The sequence below is a fragment of the Colobus angolensis genome, unplaced genomic scaffold (assembly GCF_000951035.1).
Source record: "Colobus angolensis palliatus isolate OR3802 unplaced genomic scaffold, Cang.pa_1.0 Scaffold193, whole genome shotgun sequence".
Classification (NCBI taxonomy): domain Eukaryota; kingdom Metazoa; phylum Chordata; class Mammalia; order Primates; family Cercopithecidae; genus Colobus; species Colobus angolensis.
In genome coordinates, this window is record NW_012115077.1 from 1865610 (window position 1) to 1882617 (window position 17008).

At 42.8% G+C, this 17008-nt stretch overlaps 1 protein-coding gene across 1 annotated transcript in view; it reads left to right on the forward strand.

Annotated features, from left to right (window-relative positions):
* TAOK1 (TAO kinase 1) overlaps positions 1-17008 on the forward strand; it is a 160944-nt gene that overhangs the window by 132926 nt on the left and 11010 nt on the right. The window contains exons 15-18 of the mRNA XM_011940874.1: positions 2444-2647; positions 6620-6859; positions 14408-14620; positions 15962-16144. Of these exons, the coding sequence (XP_011796264.1) occupies positions 2444-2647; positions 6620-6859; positions 14408-14620; positions 15962-16144 (840 nt within the window). The remainder of the gene's footprint in view (positions 1-2443; positions 2648-6619; positions 6860-14407; positions 14621-15961; positions 16145-17008) is intronic.

Here is a 17008-nt window from a genome sequence, read left to right on the forward strand (position 1 = left end):
GCCGACAACTTCTTAAAGAGGATCATTATTCAAGATAGGCACCAGGAATGGAAAATGATATGTCTTTTAATTTACACTCCTGTCTTACAGGATGTTTGAAATTTTTAGTTCATATAATTAATTAGCATACTGTGACACATCGATTGATTTTGATAAAATAAGTATAATCAATTTGATATTAATGATTTGTGTGTGTGTAGGAATTTGCCTTATAATCAGATACGTATGTCTTGTTATGTACATATTGGTGGCACAAAGACATGCTGTATACCCTGCCAAGTGAGCTTCATTGACAAGATTTTTCCAACTCTAAATGGTATAATTTGCAGTATATTCCCATGACTATAATTCAAAAGCCAAACTCTATACTGGAACTTTGAGTTTGAAACAATAGTAAATAGAGTTTCCAACTATAAATAAATCTCCAACAAAATGCAGTTGTTTTGTTTTCCAGTGAAATTTAAAACAATGTGGAAAGTCATTAATTTTTATTTGTTCAGTGGTTAATGCTGAAAATTAAATACCATTCATAAAGTAGGTCTCTATTCTCCCATGGTTTTGTTTGTTTTCCATTTAATTTCCAGTTTTCTTATGTCGAATCCTTCCATAATTTTGCCAAAAACTTAGCATCAAGGATGTCAAAAACCAAGAAGTGAGATGTTTAACTGTATTTTTGCCCTAGTTCACTTGTGATTTTTACCTACAAGCACTATCTTCTGTCTCTTCTTGGGAAGGTTTTAAAGAAGGATGTGTTTTACTTTATTAACCAACCATTGTGTACTTTGAAGTTAGGAACCATCAGAAATGTAGCTGTGCAGAGACAAAAGGTATACGTTTTCTGGTGTACATATCTCTCTTTCCTTTCCGATTGAGTGGGTGACTCAAAAAGATCTAAAGGCCAGGCACAGTGGCTCACGCCTGTCATCCCAATAGTTTGGGAGGCCGAGGTGGGCGGATCACGGGGTCAGGAGATCGAGACCATCCTGGCTAACATGGTGAAATCCCGTCTCTACTAAAACTACAAAAAATTAGCTGGGCGTGCTGGCAGATGCCTGTAATCCCAGCTACTCGGGAGGCTGAGGTAGGAGAATCGCTTGAACCTGGGAGGCGGAGGTTGCAGTGAGCTGAGATCGCACTACTGTACTCCAGCCTGGGTGACAGAGCAAGACTCTGTCTCAAAAAAAAAAAAGATGTAAATACTACTTGTCTTCTAGAGGTCATTGGTCATTGTATTGTATTACTGCCTGAGTATTACAGAAGAAACACACTTAAGAACTTTGTTTGTTTGTTTGTTTGTTTATTTATTGAGACGGAGTTTTGCTCTTGTTGCCCAGGCTGGAGTGCAATGGCGCTATCTCGGCTCACTGCACTGCAACCTCTGCCTCCCAGGTTCAAGTGATTTTCTTGCTCAGCTTCCCGAGTAGCTGGGATTGCAAGCCTGCATCACCATGCCCGGCTAATTTTGTATTTTTAGTAGAGACAGGGTTTCTCCATGTTGGTCAGGCTGGTCTTGAACTCCTGACTTCAGATGATCTGCCCACCTCAGCCTCCCAAAGTGCTGGGATTACAGGTGTGGCCACTGCACCCAGCCAAGAACTTTTATTTAAAATTTACTGATGCAAAATGATAACATTCATTTAGGTAATTTTTATGGGGTTTTTATTGTGTTGTTGTTTTTGTTTTTTTGAGACAGTTTCACTCTGTCACCCGGGCTGGCATGCAGTGGCGCAATCTCAGCTCACTGCAACCTCTGCTTCCCGGGTTCAAGCGACTCTCCTGCCTCAGCCTCCCAAGTAGCTGAGACTGCAGGCACGTGCCACCATGCCTAGTGAATTTTTTTTTTTTTTTTTTTTGAAACCGGGTTTCGCTCTTTTTGCCCAGGCTGGAGTGCAGTGGCGCTATCTCAGCTCACTGCAACCTCCACCTCCTGGGCTCAAGCAATTCTCCGCCTCACCCTCCCGAGTAGCTGGCATTACAGGCATGTGCCACTATGCCTGGCTAATTTTGTATTTTTGGTAGAGGCAGGGTTTCTCCATGTTGGTCAGGCAAGCTCCTCCTCCCGGGTTCATGCCATTCTCCTGCCTCGGCCTCCCGAGTAGCTGGGACTACAGGCGCCCGCCATCAAGCCCGGCTAATTTTTTGTATTTTTAGTAGAGATGGGGTTTCACCATGTTAGCTGGGATGGTCTCGATCTCCTGATCTCGTGATCCGCCTGCCTCAGCCTCTCCAAGTGCTGGGATTACAGGCGTGAGCCACCACGCCCAGCCTAATTTTGTATTTTAGTAGAGACAGTTTCGCCATGTTGGCCAGGCTGGTCTTGGACTCCTGACCTCAGGTGATCCGCCCACCTTGGCCTCCCAGAGTGCTGGGATTACAGGTGTGAGCCACCGTGCCTGGCCCTATTTTTATGTATTTTTACCTGAGTTGTTTTTTATGTTGCCAGGAGCTAAATGAAAACCAGAGTACCCCCAAAAAAGAAAAACAGGAGTGGCTTTCAAAGCAGAAGGAGAATATACAGCATTTCCAAGCAGAAGAAGAAGCTAACCTTCTTCGACGTCAAAGACAATACCTAGAGCTGGAATGCCGTCGCTTCAAGAGAAGAATGTTACTTGGTCGTCATAACTTAGAGCAGGACCTTGTCAGGGAGGTAAGTTTGAGTGATGAGAAATTTTAAATCCTTTATCAAAAGCCATCTTTCCTGAAAATACTCCAATTCCATTCTAGTCTCAGGGACTTTGCACTTCTACTTGCCTCTGTCTGAATCATTCTTCCTCAGATATTCACATAGATTGTTTGCTCCCTATATATCTTTACTCAGATGTCATTTCCTTAAAATCTCTTAATCACTAATTTTTTTTTCCCTAAGAAAGAGTCTCTCCATGTCGCCAAGTATGGAGTGCAGTGGCGCCACCTTGGCTCAGTGCAACCTTCTTGGCTCAGTGCAATCTTCACCTCCTGGGTGCGAGCGATTTTCGTGCCTCAGCCTCCCAGGGTAGCTAGGATTACAGGTGTGCACCACCATATCCAACTAAGTTCTGTATTTTTAGTATAGATGGGCTTTCGCCATGTTGGCCAGGCTGTTCTCGAACTCTTGGCCTCATGCAATCTGCCCGTCTCAGCCTCCCAAAGTGCTAGGATTACAAGCATGAGCTACCATGCCTGGACTTAACCACCACATTCTTCTGCTTTATTTAAATATTATTCTTTGCAGCCAGGTATGGTAACTGTAATCCCAACACTTTGGGAGGCCAAGGCAGGCAGATCACTTGATTCTAGGAGTTTGAGACCAGACAGGGCAACCTGACAAATCCCTGTCTCTACAAAAAATATATGTATATTAAAAAAAATTAGCTGGGTGTGGTGGTGTGTGCCTGTAGTCCCAGCTACCTGGGAGGCTGGCGCATGAATATTCCTGAGCCCAGGAGGTTGAGGCTGCAGTGAGCCATGATCATGCCACTGCACTCCAGCCTGAGCTACAGAGCAAGACCCTGTCTCAAACAAACAGACAGACAACTAACTAAATATATATGTTCTTCTTTGCACTTTTCTTTTTCACGTGAATATGTGTATGTTCACAAAACCATGTGTTTCTGCAGGGTAGGGAGGTTGTTCCTGACTCCCTCACTACAATGGAAGTTGTATAAAATCACAGAATTGATGCAGTTTTTTAAATCTCCAGTTTCTGATTAATAGTAGGCATTCAATAAATATTAACCAAACCACAAATGAAAAATGAAAAATGTTGATTTTTATTTTTACTTTTATTTATTTATTTTGAAACAGAGTCTCACTCTTTCGCCCAGGCTGGAGTGCAGTGGTGATCTCGGCTCACTGCAACCTCTGCCTCCCAGGTTCAAGCAATTCTCCTGCCTCAGCCTCCCAACTATCTGGGACTACAGGCGTGCATCACCACACCCGGCTGATTTTTGTACTTTTAGTAGAAACGGTGTTTTGCCATGTTGGCCTGGCTGGTGTCCAATTCCCAACCTCAAGTGATCCGCCTGCCTCGGCCTCCCAAAATGCTGGGATTACAAGCATGAGCCACCATGGTCAGCCTTGATTTTTACATATGAGGAAATTCATTGGGCAGTTTTTGCCTCTGACCTGAAATGGGCTCCATGAAGTGTGTGTTACCCTTAAATACATTTTTATCATCATGTGATTATTAATTGGGTAAATGTTGTAGAAACTCTTCTGCCAATGAAAACAATTATTCTTGGCTGGGTGTGGTGGCTCGTGGCTATGATCCTAGCACTTTGGGAGGCTGAGGCAAGTGAATCACTTGAGGTCAGGAGTTTGAGACCAGCATGGCCAACATAGTGAAACCCCATCTCTACTTTTAGTAGAGATACAAAAAAATGAGCCGGACATGGTGGCAGACACCTGTAATCCCAGCTCCCAAGTACAGCTACTTGGGAGGCCGAGGCATGAGAATTAATTGAACCTGGGAGGTGGAGGTTGCAGTGAGCTGAGATTGTGCTGCTGTACTCCAGTCTGGGCCACAGAGCAAGTCTCCATCTCAAAAAAAGAAAAGAATTATTTTCATTATTAAGATACCTGTGAGTATAGATAAATTTCTGAGAGTGGGTTGAAATAATATATTTCATGCTTGTAATATATTATGCTTATAATATAGCATAATTGTGCGAGTTTACTAATAAATTCAAATTAAAACTGTTGCATCCATTATGTAAGAAAAATGTAAAAGATTGATACATTCAATCCTAGTAATGGCATGTGTTAACAGACACTATTAGTAAGACTATAAATTGATATTGCCCCTTTGGAGCATGATTTAACAGTAGCTTTTAAAATTTAATATGCACGTAGCATTTATCCATCAAATCCACTTCTAGAACTCTGTCCTACAGAAATAACAACATGATTCTGTGATACAGTATACATAGATATTTATTGAAACTTTGTTTATAAAAGTGAAACATGGGCTGGAGCAGTGGCTCTCACCTGTAATCCTTGAGGTCGAGAGTTCAAGGACAGCCTGGTCAACGTGGTAAAACTCTGTCTCTACTAAAAATATTTAAAAAATGAGCTGGGTGTGGTGGTGCACACCTGTAATCCTAGCTGCTCAGGAGGCTGAGGCACGAGAATTGCTTGAACCTGGGAGGCAGAGGTTGCAGTGAGCTGAAATCGCACCACTGCACTCCAGCCTGGGTGACAGAGTGAGACTCTGATTTAAAAAAAAAAACAAGGCCGGGCGCGGTGGCTCAAGCCTGTAATCCCAGCACTTTGGGAGGCCGAGACGGGTGGATCACGAGGTCAGGAGTTCGAGACCATCCTGGCTAACACAGTGAAACCCCGTCTCTACTAAAAATACAAAAAACTAGCCGGGCGAGGTGGTGGGCGCCTGTAGTCCCAGCTATTCAGGAGGCTGAGGCAGGAGAACGGCGTAAACCCGGGAGGCGGAGCTTGCAGTGAGCTGAGATCCGGCCACTGCACTCCAGCCTGGGCGACAGAGCAAGACTCCGTCTCAAAAACAACAACAACAACAACAAAACAGTGAAACATAGAAGCAGCTTAAATGTCCAAACACAGAGGAACGATTGAAAGAATTACGGCATCACAGAGCACTAGGTTACGATGAAACTTTTAAAATTTCTATGTACTGGCTGGGTGCAGTGGCTCACACCTGTAATTCCAACACTTTGGGAGGCTGAGGTAGGAGGATCACTTGAGACCAGGAGTTTGAGGCTATCCTGGGCAACATAGCAAGACCCTGTCTCTACAATTTTTTTTTTTTCCCGAGACTCCGTCACCCAGGCTGGAGTGCAGTGGCATGATCTCGGCTCACTGCAACCTTTGCCTCCTGGGTTCAAGCCATTCTCCTGCCTCAGACTCCCAAGTACCTGGGACTACAGACATGCACCACCATGCCCGGTTAATTTTTGGTTTTGTTTTTGTTTTTTTTTTCAATTGAGACAGAGTCTCGCTCTGTTGCCCAGGCTGGAGTGCAGTGGCGTGATCTTGGCTCACTGCAAGCTCCGCCTCCCGGATTCACGCCATTCTCCTACCTCAGCCTCCCGAGTAGCTGGGGCTACAGGTGTCCGCCACCACGCCCGGCTAATTTTTTGTATTTTTAGTAGAGACGGTTTTCACCGTATTAGCCAGGATGATCTCAATCTCCTGATTTTGTGATCCACCTGCCTTGGCCTCCCAAAGTGCTGGGATTACAAGCATGAGCCACCATGCCCGGCTGTGTCCATGTTCTTAATCACTACACTCACCAGAGTAGACTGCATGTAAAATAATTGAATAGAATACTCTGAAGAAACTGAAAGGATAACTTAGGAGCCCAATTCAAATATAAAATTAGGAAGTAAACAAAAGAAAAATGTTAAACCTCTTGATATAGATGTAATAATGTCTTAAGCTAATGGCAATAAAATAATATGAATAAATAGTAAATGAATATGGTAATGAAATTTTTGCTACTAATTGCCCATTTAAAGAGGTAAAAGTCACAACCCTAATATTTACTATGCAGTTATAATTGAATAACAGGGTTAATTACATCTGTTTACTGAGTATTCTGTTTTTTAGGATTTTTTTCTGGCATTATACAGCAGTAAATTATACCTTTGTCTTTTGTGTTATGGATTAGGAATTAAACAAAAGACAGACGCAGAAGGACTTAGAACATGCCATGCTACTCCGACAGCATGAATCCATGCAAGAACTGGAGTTCCGCCACCTCAACACAATTCAGAAGATGCGCTGTGAGTTGATCAGATTGCAGCATCAAACTGAGCTCACTAACCAGCTGGAATATAATAAGCGAAGAGAACGAGAACTAAGACGAAAGCATGTCATGGAAGTTCGACAACAGCCTAAGAGTTTGAAGGTATGGTTAGCCTAAGCTTTTTGACAACAGGGAAGAGATTGAAAAGGTATTCATGTAAGTAGGAAAAGTCTTAAGACGGGGGATGTCTAGTCATAAAGAAATTGACTAAGCTTCTTTTCATTTTTAGCATCTTTGGTTGATTTTAATGTTGAATGCCTGTTGTCTTTTGCTTATGTATTTCTCATCAAAGTACAAAAAAGTGGCCAAAACTTTTAACCATGGGAAGTGCCAGTAGATAAGAATCAAGATTCTTGTTTTAAACTTACCCAAGAGCAGGGCACAGTGGCTTACGCCTGTAATCCCAATGCTTTTGGAGGCCAAGGCAGGTGGATCACCTGAGGTCAGGAGTTCAAGAACAGCCTGGACAACATGGCAAAACCCTGTCTCTACTAAAAATACAAAAATTAGTTGGGCGTGGTGGCACATGCCTATAGTCCCAGCTACTTGGGGGGCTGAGGCAGGAGAATCCCTTCAACCCAGGAGGCAGAGGTTGCAGTGAGCCGAGAACACACCACAGCACTCCACCCTGGGTGACAGAGCAAGACCCTGTCTCAAAGAAAAATTTACCCAAATGTCCAAGGCCAATATTATATTCTACATGTCAACAAGCTAACCATTTGGCTTATCGCTGTTGTTCCAAGTAAAATTTTAGAACCATAATTTGCTGTAAATATGACTTGTACAAAATTTAAAAACATGGAAGTGCATTATAAAATAAAAAGTTTTAAGCTGCATAGCCACTAGTTAGAAAAATAATAACAAGAAAAAAGTTTTCTTCTTTATGCTTGTTCCCCCAGCCACCTGGTCCATCTCTCTCAATCAAAGTCAACTACAGTTACCAATTCTGAAATTTTTGTTTGTTTATTTTTGAGACAGAGTCTCACTCTGTCACCCAGGCTGGAGTGCAGTGGGGCGATCTCGGCTCACTGCAAGCTCCACCTCCCGGGTTCACTCCATTCTCCTGCCTCAGCCTCCGTGTAGCTGGGACTGCAGGCACCCGCCACCATGCCCAGCTAATTTTTTGTATTTTTAGTAGAGACGGGGTTTCACCATGTTAGTCAGGATGGTCTCAATCTCCTGACCTCGTGATCCGCCTGCCTCAGCCTCCCAAAGTTCTGGGATTACAGGCGTGAGCCACCGCGCCCGGCCCACGTGAATTTTAATATACAAAACCACCCACTATATAGTCTGTCATTGATGATAAGCACCTCAGTTGCTCTGTACATATCTGTACATTTTAAACTTTTGTTTATATTCAGTAAGGTCCAGTTTCCACAGTATTTCCTATTTAAAGCTTCCCCTGTACTCCTACCCAGCCATTTTTACAAGCTATTTGATATTTAAACTATAAAATGGTTCTTGGTTTTACTCTGAGTAACTCTGCTGGAGTACAGTGAAATTCATTCACAGAGGTAGTCTGTGTGAAATTCTAGAAACTACAACACACTCAATGGTATTCCCAATGCCCACCCAACTCCATTCAAACAAGCTGTCCTGAACAAAATATAGAAACAATGTTAAGATGCTTTATTGTTTTCATGTGAATGTGAGTAAAATTTCACCTTGCTATGTCTTCAAAATAGGTAATTTTTATTTACAGAGTGGTCATGTTGACTACTAACATAACCTTCCTTAGTTAATGCTTAGAAAAACCGGAATTGTAATGATATTTTAGATTTATTTTGTTTTTGCAGTAGAGAGATACGTAATCATTTAGCTACAGAAAGACAATCTCCCATGAAAAGATTTTTAAACTAACATGTCAGCAAAGTCAATTGTGATTTTAAAACCAACAGCACCGAGGAATAAACCAAACTGAAAGTCGTACTGTAAGTCTGATATGACTGCATTTCCCTTTGGCTTGGGTGATGGATAGTTGTTTGACATTTAACCATTTCTTTCTATTTCCTGTCATTAGAACCTTTCCGTTTTAAAGCTTATAAACAGTAATCTGATTCTCTCAGATAGTGTATTAAAAGTGAGGAGAAAATAAAGCTTCATTAATCATAGTCAGACTTTAAATAAAATGCCTTTGTGATTACAAGTGAGCTCAAGGTTTCCTGTTAGGGAAGAAAAATCACCATTTTCCTCATATTTATGTGTATCTATTTACTTACTCAACTGGAGCATTTTAACCCCAAATCATCACATTTCTATTTACTTAAGTAATCGTTGCCTCTTCCAATTTTCTCCTTAAGTAGTGGAGGCAGAATTTAGAATATAGCATCAACTGTGTTTGATGGAGGAGAGGAGATTGCAGTTGGAACATTTTATTTATGTTGATTAGGATCTGTGGGGGTGGGGTGCTGTTTCTATGGAAAGGGTCGGGTGAAAATCTGCTGCCTACTCTGCTGTTTCTTCAGCTTTCATCCAGATGATGCTTTGTCAGCATTAAATGAGTAGAAATAACTGTAACTTGCATTCATCTCGCTTTCATTTGAGTCACACATTGAGGGATATAGTTTATTCTTAGTATAAGCATTAATTTTACTCTTGTTAAAGAAAAATTTTTCAAGGAGTTATTTTTTTCTCATTAGGCAGGGATGTGGAACGATTACAGTATTCCTGGCACAATGTTTTTTTGTTTTTGTTTTTGGTTTTTTGGTTTTTTTTGAGATGGAGTTTCGCTCTTGTCGCCTAGGCTGGAGTATAGTGGTGTGATCTTGGCTCACTGCAACCTCCATCTCCCGGGATGAAGTGATTCTCATGCCTCAGCCTCCCGAGTAGCTGGGATTACAGGCGCCTGCCGCCACGCCCTCGTGTTTTTAGTAGAGATGGGTTTCACCACATTGGCCCTGCTGGTCTCAAACTCCTGACCTCAGGTGATCCATCCGCCTCAGCTTTCCAAACTGCTAGGATTACAGGTGTGAGCCACCACGCCCAGCCCAGCACAATGCTTTAAAAATAAAAAGTTTTGGCTGGGCACAGTCACTCACACCTGTAATCCCAGTACTTTGGAAGGCTGAGGCAGGGGATCACCAGGTCAAGAGACCATACTGGCCAGCATGGTGAAACCTCATCTGTACTAAAAATACAAAAATTAGCCGCATGGTGGCACGTGCCTGTAGTCCCAGCTACTTGGGAGGTTGAGGCTGGAGATTCGCTTGAACCCGGTAGGTGGAGGTTCAGTGAGCCAAGATCGTGCCACTGCACTCTAGCCTGGCAACAGAGCGAGACTCCATCTCAAAAAATAAAAATAATGTCCGGGTGTGATGATTCATGCCTGTAATCCCAGTACTTTGGGAGGCTGAGGTCGGGAGTTCGAGACCAGTCTGACCAACATAGAAAAACCCCATCTCTACTAAAAATACAAAAGTAGCCGGGCGTGGTGGCGCATGCTTGCTGTCCCAGCTACTCGGGAGGCTGAGGCAGGAGCAGAGGATGGTGGAGGTTATGGTGAGCCAAGATCCCGCCATTGCACTCCAGCCTGGGCAATAAGGACAAAACTCCATCTCAACAAATAAATAAATAAATAAAAATAAAACCTTTTAAAAGAATGGATGCTATTTTACTGAGGCAGAAGATACTATCTAAATTTCATTGTTCCATTTCTGTCTAGAAGCACTTGGAACAACTCTGTTAACCATGAATAGTTTTTGTTTGTTTTCGCTGTGTCACCCAGGCTGGAGGGCAGTGGCGCAGTCTTGGCTCACTGCAACCTCTGCCTACCAACTTCAAGCGATTCTCCTGCCTCAGCCTCCCGAGTAGCTGTGATTACAGGCATACGCCACCACACCTGGCTGATTTTTGTATATTTAGTAGAGAAGGAATTTCGCCATATTGACCAGGCTGGTCTTGAATGCCTGACCTCAAGTGATCCACCTGCCTCAGCCTCCCAGACTCTTGGGATTACAGGCGTGATCCACCACACCTGGCCTAAGAATGGTATTTTAAAATGGTGCTACTCAGCCTGAGCAACATAGTGAGACCCTGTCTCTAGAAAAAATTACCAGCCTAGGGGAGCATAGGGAGATCTCATCTCTAAAAATAAAGCCAGGCACAGTGGCTCACGCCTGTAATCCCAGCACTTTGGGAGGCTGAGGCGGGCAGATCACGAGGTCAGGAGATCAAGACCATCTGGCTAACAGGGCAAAACCCCATCTCTACTAAAAATAAAAAAATTAGCTGGGTGTAGTGGTGTGCGCCTGTAGTCCCAGCTACGCAGGAGGCTGAGGCAGGAGAATCACTTGAACCAGGTAGTCAGAGGTTGCAGTGAGCTGAGGTCGTGCCACTGTACTCCATCCTGGTGATAGAGCAAGACTCTGTCTCAGGAAAAAAAAAAAAAGAGACTGAGCATGATGACATACCTGTGGTGGTCCCAGCTACTCAGAAGGCCGAGAGGCAAGAGGATCACTTGAACCCCAGGAGGCTGAGGCTATGGTGAGCCATGATCATGTCACTGCACTCCAACCTGGGTGACAGAGTGAGACCCTGTCTCAAAAAAAAGAAAAGAAAAAGATTAAAAAGCCAAACGTGGTGGTGGCTCACACCTGTGATCCCAGCTACTTGGGAGGCTGAGATACGAGGATTGCTTAAACCTGGGAGGTCAGGGATGCAGTGAGCCATGATCATGCCACTGTACTCCAGAGCCTAGACGACAGAGTGAGACTCTGTCTCAAAAATAAAAGCAGTGCTACTAAGTGTCTCTACTAAAACTCTTAGCTAAACTAAGAGTTTCTCTTACTAGCTAGACATTTCTTGACCCCTCACAAAATAAAGACATATTACTAGGATCTGGTGCCTCAGATGGTGAAAAATACAGAAAGGTATATTTAATGTTGTAGTATTGAGGGGAGTACTCCTTAGTACTTAGTGTAAATTTGGTCACATATTCATTTGTTGCATGATGAATCAACCAATCAATACCTGGCGGTATTTATATTAAGGTAAAATAATTTCAACTATAGGTTCTGCCTCAGTGCAGTAAATGAATGTGTTGTCACTTGTAGGATCAACTGGTACACCTTGCAGAACAGATGTCATCTTATTAAAACTTTTTAAAACCTGAGTTCATACAATACCTAACCTGCTGATTAACCAAACACTAAAGCCAAAGATCTGTCTCTAAACTTAAATATTTTCATCTTAGAAATGTTTATATACTGTAGTTCATGTCTGTTACCCCAAGAAGAGGGTTGTCTCCTCTGTTAACACATGAGTGTTGTTTAACCTTTAAAAGATGAGTTTTGTTATGGTTTTTTGTTTGTGTGTGTGTGTTTGAAACAGAGTCTCGCTCTGTTGCCCACGCTGGAGTGCAGTGGTGCAATCTTAGCTCTCTGCAGCCTCCACCTCCCGGGTTCAAGCAGTTCTCATGCCTCAGCCTCCTGAGTAGTTGGGATTACAGGCATGTGCCACCACGCCGAACTAATTTTTGTATTTTTAGTAGAGACGGGGTTTCACCATGTTGGCCAGGCTGGTCTCAAACTCCTGACCTCAAATGATCTGGCCACCTCAGCCTCCCAAAGTGCTGGGGTTACAAGCGTGAGCCACCACGCCTGGCCAAGATTAGTTAACTTGACTGACATTTAAGTTTTTGCTTGTGTTAAAGAGTAAACCATTGCTAAATATATCTCTACCTAGTTTATTCTCTTAAGGAAAAGACCATTGTAATAACAGTATTAATAATTCCGAATAGAGATTTCCAAGTTAGCCTCACATTTGGTACATAAACTGTATAGTTGGAGTTGAGAGTGTCATTAAAAGAAATTGGGGGCAAGGCACAGTGGCTCATGCCTGTAATCCCAGCACTTTGGGAGGCCAAGTTCGGCGGATTGCCTGAGGTCAGGAGTTCAAGACAAGCCTGGCTGACATAGTGAAACCTTGTCTCTACTAAAAATACAAAAATTGGCCGGGCGTGGTGGCACAAGCCTGCAATTCCCGCTGCTCGGGAGGCTGAGGCAGGAAAATCGATTGAACCCAGGAAATGGAGGCTGCAGTGAGCTGAGATCGCACCACTGCACTACAGCCTGAGCAACAGAATGAGACTCCATCTAAAAAAAAAAAAAAAGAACAGAAAAGAACAAAAAGAAATTGCAGCAAAGTGTTTCTAAAACAAACAAAATAAATGTGCTTTATTTTCTGTCTCTAGATCTGATAAGATATTGTCTCACCAATAAAGTGCTTTTATATCTTTTTTTCTTTCTTTTTTTTTTTTTTAGAAACCAGTGTCTCACTCTTGTTCAGCCTAGAGTCCAATGATGCAATCACGGTTCACTGCAGCCTTGAACTCCTGGGCTCAAGTGATCCTTGTGCCTCAGCCTCCCTAGTAGCTAGGACTATAGGTGCGCATCACTGTGCCTGGCTAATTTTTAAAATTGCTTTGTAGAAATGGGGTCTCACTGTGTTGCTCAGGCTAGTCTGGAAGTCCTGGCCTACGAACAATCCTGCCTTGGCCTCCCAGAAGTACTGAGATTACAGGCGTGAGCCACCATAACTGTGTATTATGCTTAATTCATGAGAAAAATTTAATTTTCTAAGCCATGCACAGTGGCTCATGCCTATAATTACTGTACTTTTAGAGACTGAGGTGGGAGGATCGCTTGAGGCCAGGAGTTTGGAACCAGCCTGTGCAACATAGGGAAACTTCATTGCTACCCAAAAAAAAAAAAAAATTAGCCAGGAGCTGGGTATGGTGGCTCATGCCAGTAATCCCGGCACTTTAGGAGGCCAAGGCAGGTGGATTGCTTGAGCCCAGGAATTTGAGACCAGCCTAGGCAACATGGTGAAACCCTGTCTCTACAAAAAATACAAAAATTGGCCACTTGTGGTGGTTCACGCCTGTAATTCCAGCACTTAGGAAGCCAAGGCAGGCAGATCACTTGAAGTCAAGAGTTCAAGACCAGCCAGGCCAACATGGTGAAACCCTGTCTCTACTAAAAATACAAAAATTAGCTGGGCGTGGTGGCACATGCCTGTAATCCCAGCTACTCGGGAGGCTGAGACAGGAGAATCGCTTGAACTCAGGAGGCAGTGGCTTCGTATCAGTGAGCCGAGATTATGCCATTGGACTCCAGCCTGGGTGACAGAGCAAAAAAAAAAAAAAAAAGCCGAACGTGGGTGTGGCACACACCTGTGGTCCCGGCTACTCAGGAGGCTGAGGTGGAAGGATTGCTTGAGCATAGCGGGTTGAGGCTGCAATGAGCCATGATTGTACCACTGCATTCCAGCCTAGGTGACAGAGTGAGACTCCATCTCAAAAAAAAAGAAAAAATGTAATTTTCTGTCATGAATATGCATAATAATCAAAGCTAATTTTAATATCTACTCAGGTCACTAACTTTATTAGTGAAACAACAGATATTGTTACAAGTCCTATCATAAATGGGGTTCTTTATGCCCTAATGTTTTAAATGAAGTTTTTTGTTGTAAAACTGCATAAATTTCAGTCAGCGATTTGGCCAAATAGCCAAGTGCAAAAAGTATCTGCAACTTTATGATCTGGTTTTCCTCTCATTTTTTCCTAATAATCTTTATTTTCATGTATGTAAGCATACCATATACCAAATACCTTGTGTTACAACTTACATAAATCTATTTTTTTTTCCCCAGTCTAAAGAACTCCAAATAAAAAAGCAGTTTCAGGATACCTGCAAAATCCAAACCAGACAGTACAAAGCATTAAGAAATCACCTGCTGGAGACTACACCAAAGAGTGAGCACAAAGCTGTTCTGAAACGGCTCAAGGAGGAACAGACCCGGAAATTAGCTATCTTGGCTGAGCAATATGATCACAGCATTAACGAAATGCTCTCCACACAAGCCGTGAGTTTGCTTTTTTTGGGCAAAACAAATTTAGTGCCCCTTTTCTTCCACCACCTGAATGAAATCACAGCAATTAAAGTACTAGTGGAAAATGATAGCTCTCCTACAGCTTGGGAAATGTGGTGATGGTTCATTTTCTTCCTGTTCTCAACATTGCTTGAAAATGTCATGATGCATGAGGTATGTCATGATGCATCAATTTTCATTGATACATTTAGACATGAGGTTCTAAATAGGCTCCCTGCCAGCACAGATCCCAACACCTTATTGAGATTGGCATAGCAGCTTTGGGAAGCAGTGAGCAAAAGGTATTATTATAATGGGAATAAAAATGGTTGTGTTTGAGTACAAAGACAAATTTTTTTTTTTTTTTTTGACATGGAATTTCACCCTGTCGCCCAGGCTGGATTGCAGTGGTGCGATCTCAGCTCACTGCAACCTCTGCCTCCCGGGTTCAAGCGATTCTCCTTCCTTGGCCTCCCGAGTAGCTGGGATTATAGGCGCAAAATATTTTCCATATAAGAGCTTTGTAAACTTTTTTTAAAGGGCCAGATAAGGCTGGGCGCAGCGGTTCACGCCTGTAATCCCAGCACTTCAGGAGGCCTAGGCGGGTGAATCACCTGAGGTCAAGAATTCAAGAGCAGCCTGCCCAACATGGTGAAACCGGGCCTCTACTAAAAATACAAAAATTAGCCAGGCGTGGTGGTGGGCGCCTATAAGCCCAGTGACTCAGGAGGCTGAGGCGGGAGAATCACGTGAACCCAGGGGGCAGAGGTTGCAGTGAGCCAAGATTGCGCCGTTGCACTCCAGACTGGGCAATTAAATGAGACTCCATCTCAAAAAAAAAAAAAGGGCCAGATGAGACTTTTTAGGCAGGAGGCAAAACTAAGGGTATTATGTGGGTACTTACATGACCGCTTAAGATGTAACCCTTTCAAAATGAAACATTCTTAGCTCATGGGCTGTAAAAAACAAAAAAACAGGCACCTGCCCATACTTTGCTTGTAGACTATGGTTTGCTGGTCTTTGTTCTATAGTTATTTCCGCTAGAGAGGAAGAGATTCAGCGATCTAAAGAGATTCTAGGTTTTTCTTAAGAAAAATGTGGTTATTCAGGCATCCTCCAAATAGCTTATGATAGCTTTATCTTCATAACACTATTGTTAGTTATTCTGCCTTTCTTTTTCAGAGATGTTTACTCCAAGATAAAAGACAGAAAAATTGTCTGAACCAAGAAAGAGTAGTCTATCTTCTAACACTCCTCCTCCTTTCCATAGGTCATGCATTGATAGCTAACAGTAGGATATATCTGTTTCGTTTTTTTTTTCTTTCTCTCTCTCAGCTGCGTTTGGATGAAGCACAGGAAGCAGAATGCCAGGTTTTGAAGATGCAGCTGCAGCAGGAACTGGAGCTGCTGAATGCATATCAGAGCAAAATCAAGATGCAAGCTGAGGCACAACATGATCGAGAGCTTCGGGAGCTTGAACAGAGGGTCTCCCTCCGGAGGGCACTCTTAGAACAAAAGGTATAAGTAATAGAAGGGAAAATCATTGTTTTCAAATTAGCTTTTGTCAAAAGCATTTTATAAATATATTTTCATGTTGGCAGGGGTCACATTAGATTTCTTTCACAAAACCACATTTCCTGAATTCTGGTTATGGTAGCAGTTTTTTCTTTAAAATTACTGATCCACTGATGAACCTTACCATTAATGAGCTCCAGAAATCAAGGGAATATAATTAAGTAGTAATTGTTAGAGAAAAGATATGGGTGTTTGAAGACAGTCAGTTGAATTTGAGAGTAGCAGCTCTGACTCCATGTTCCTCACTTCTGTGTTCCTAGCTTGCTCTACCTAAGGAGGTTGGAGAAAGACTTAACTAGTGAAGAAAGAGAGCTGCATTAATTGCCTGAGAGGGCCAGGGACAAAGGATCAGGAATGTATACTTTACTCATATATCCTTGGCCTGGAGCTATACAGATTGGTAGAGGATTACTGAGGGATAGAAGGTAAAATCAGTTCCACACAGGTGAAAAGTCAGGCTGAAAAAATGTTGTTTCTAGATGCACATCTTTACTTTTTCTGAATTATTCTTGTCAGATATATTAGAAAATAGAACTAGAATCCCCAAATTTCCATCCTTTGGGATACTGAGGTATGTGTATGTGTATTAGGGAAAAGGGTGATGGACAAAAGGTTTTGAAAGGTAAAGAGAAGAAAGGCATTTGTTGCAAGAAGTGGAGATTAGGCTGGGCTTAGGCCTCCCAGCACTTTGGGGAAGCCAAGGCGGGAAGATTGTCTGAGCCCAGGAGTTCGAGACCAGCCTGGGCAACACAGGGAGACCCTATCTCTACAAAAAATTTTAAAAAATTAGCTGAGTGTGGTGGCTCG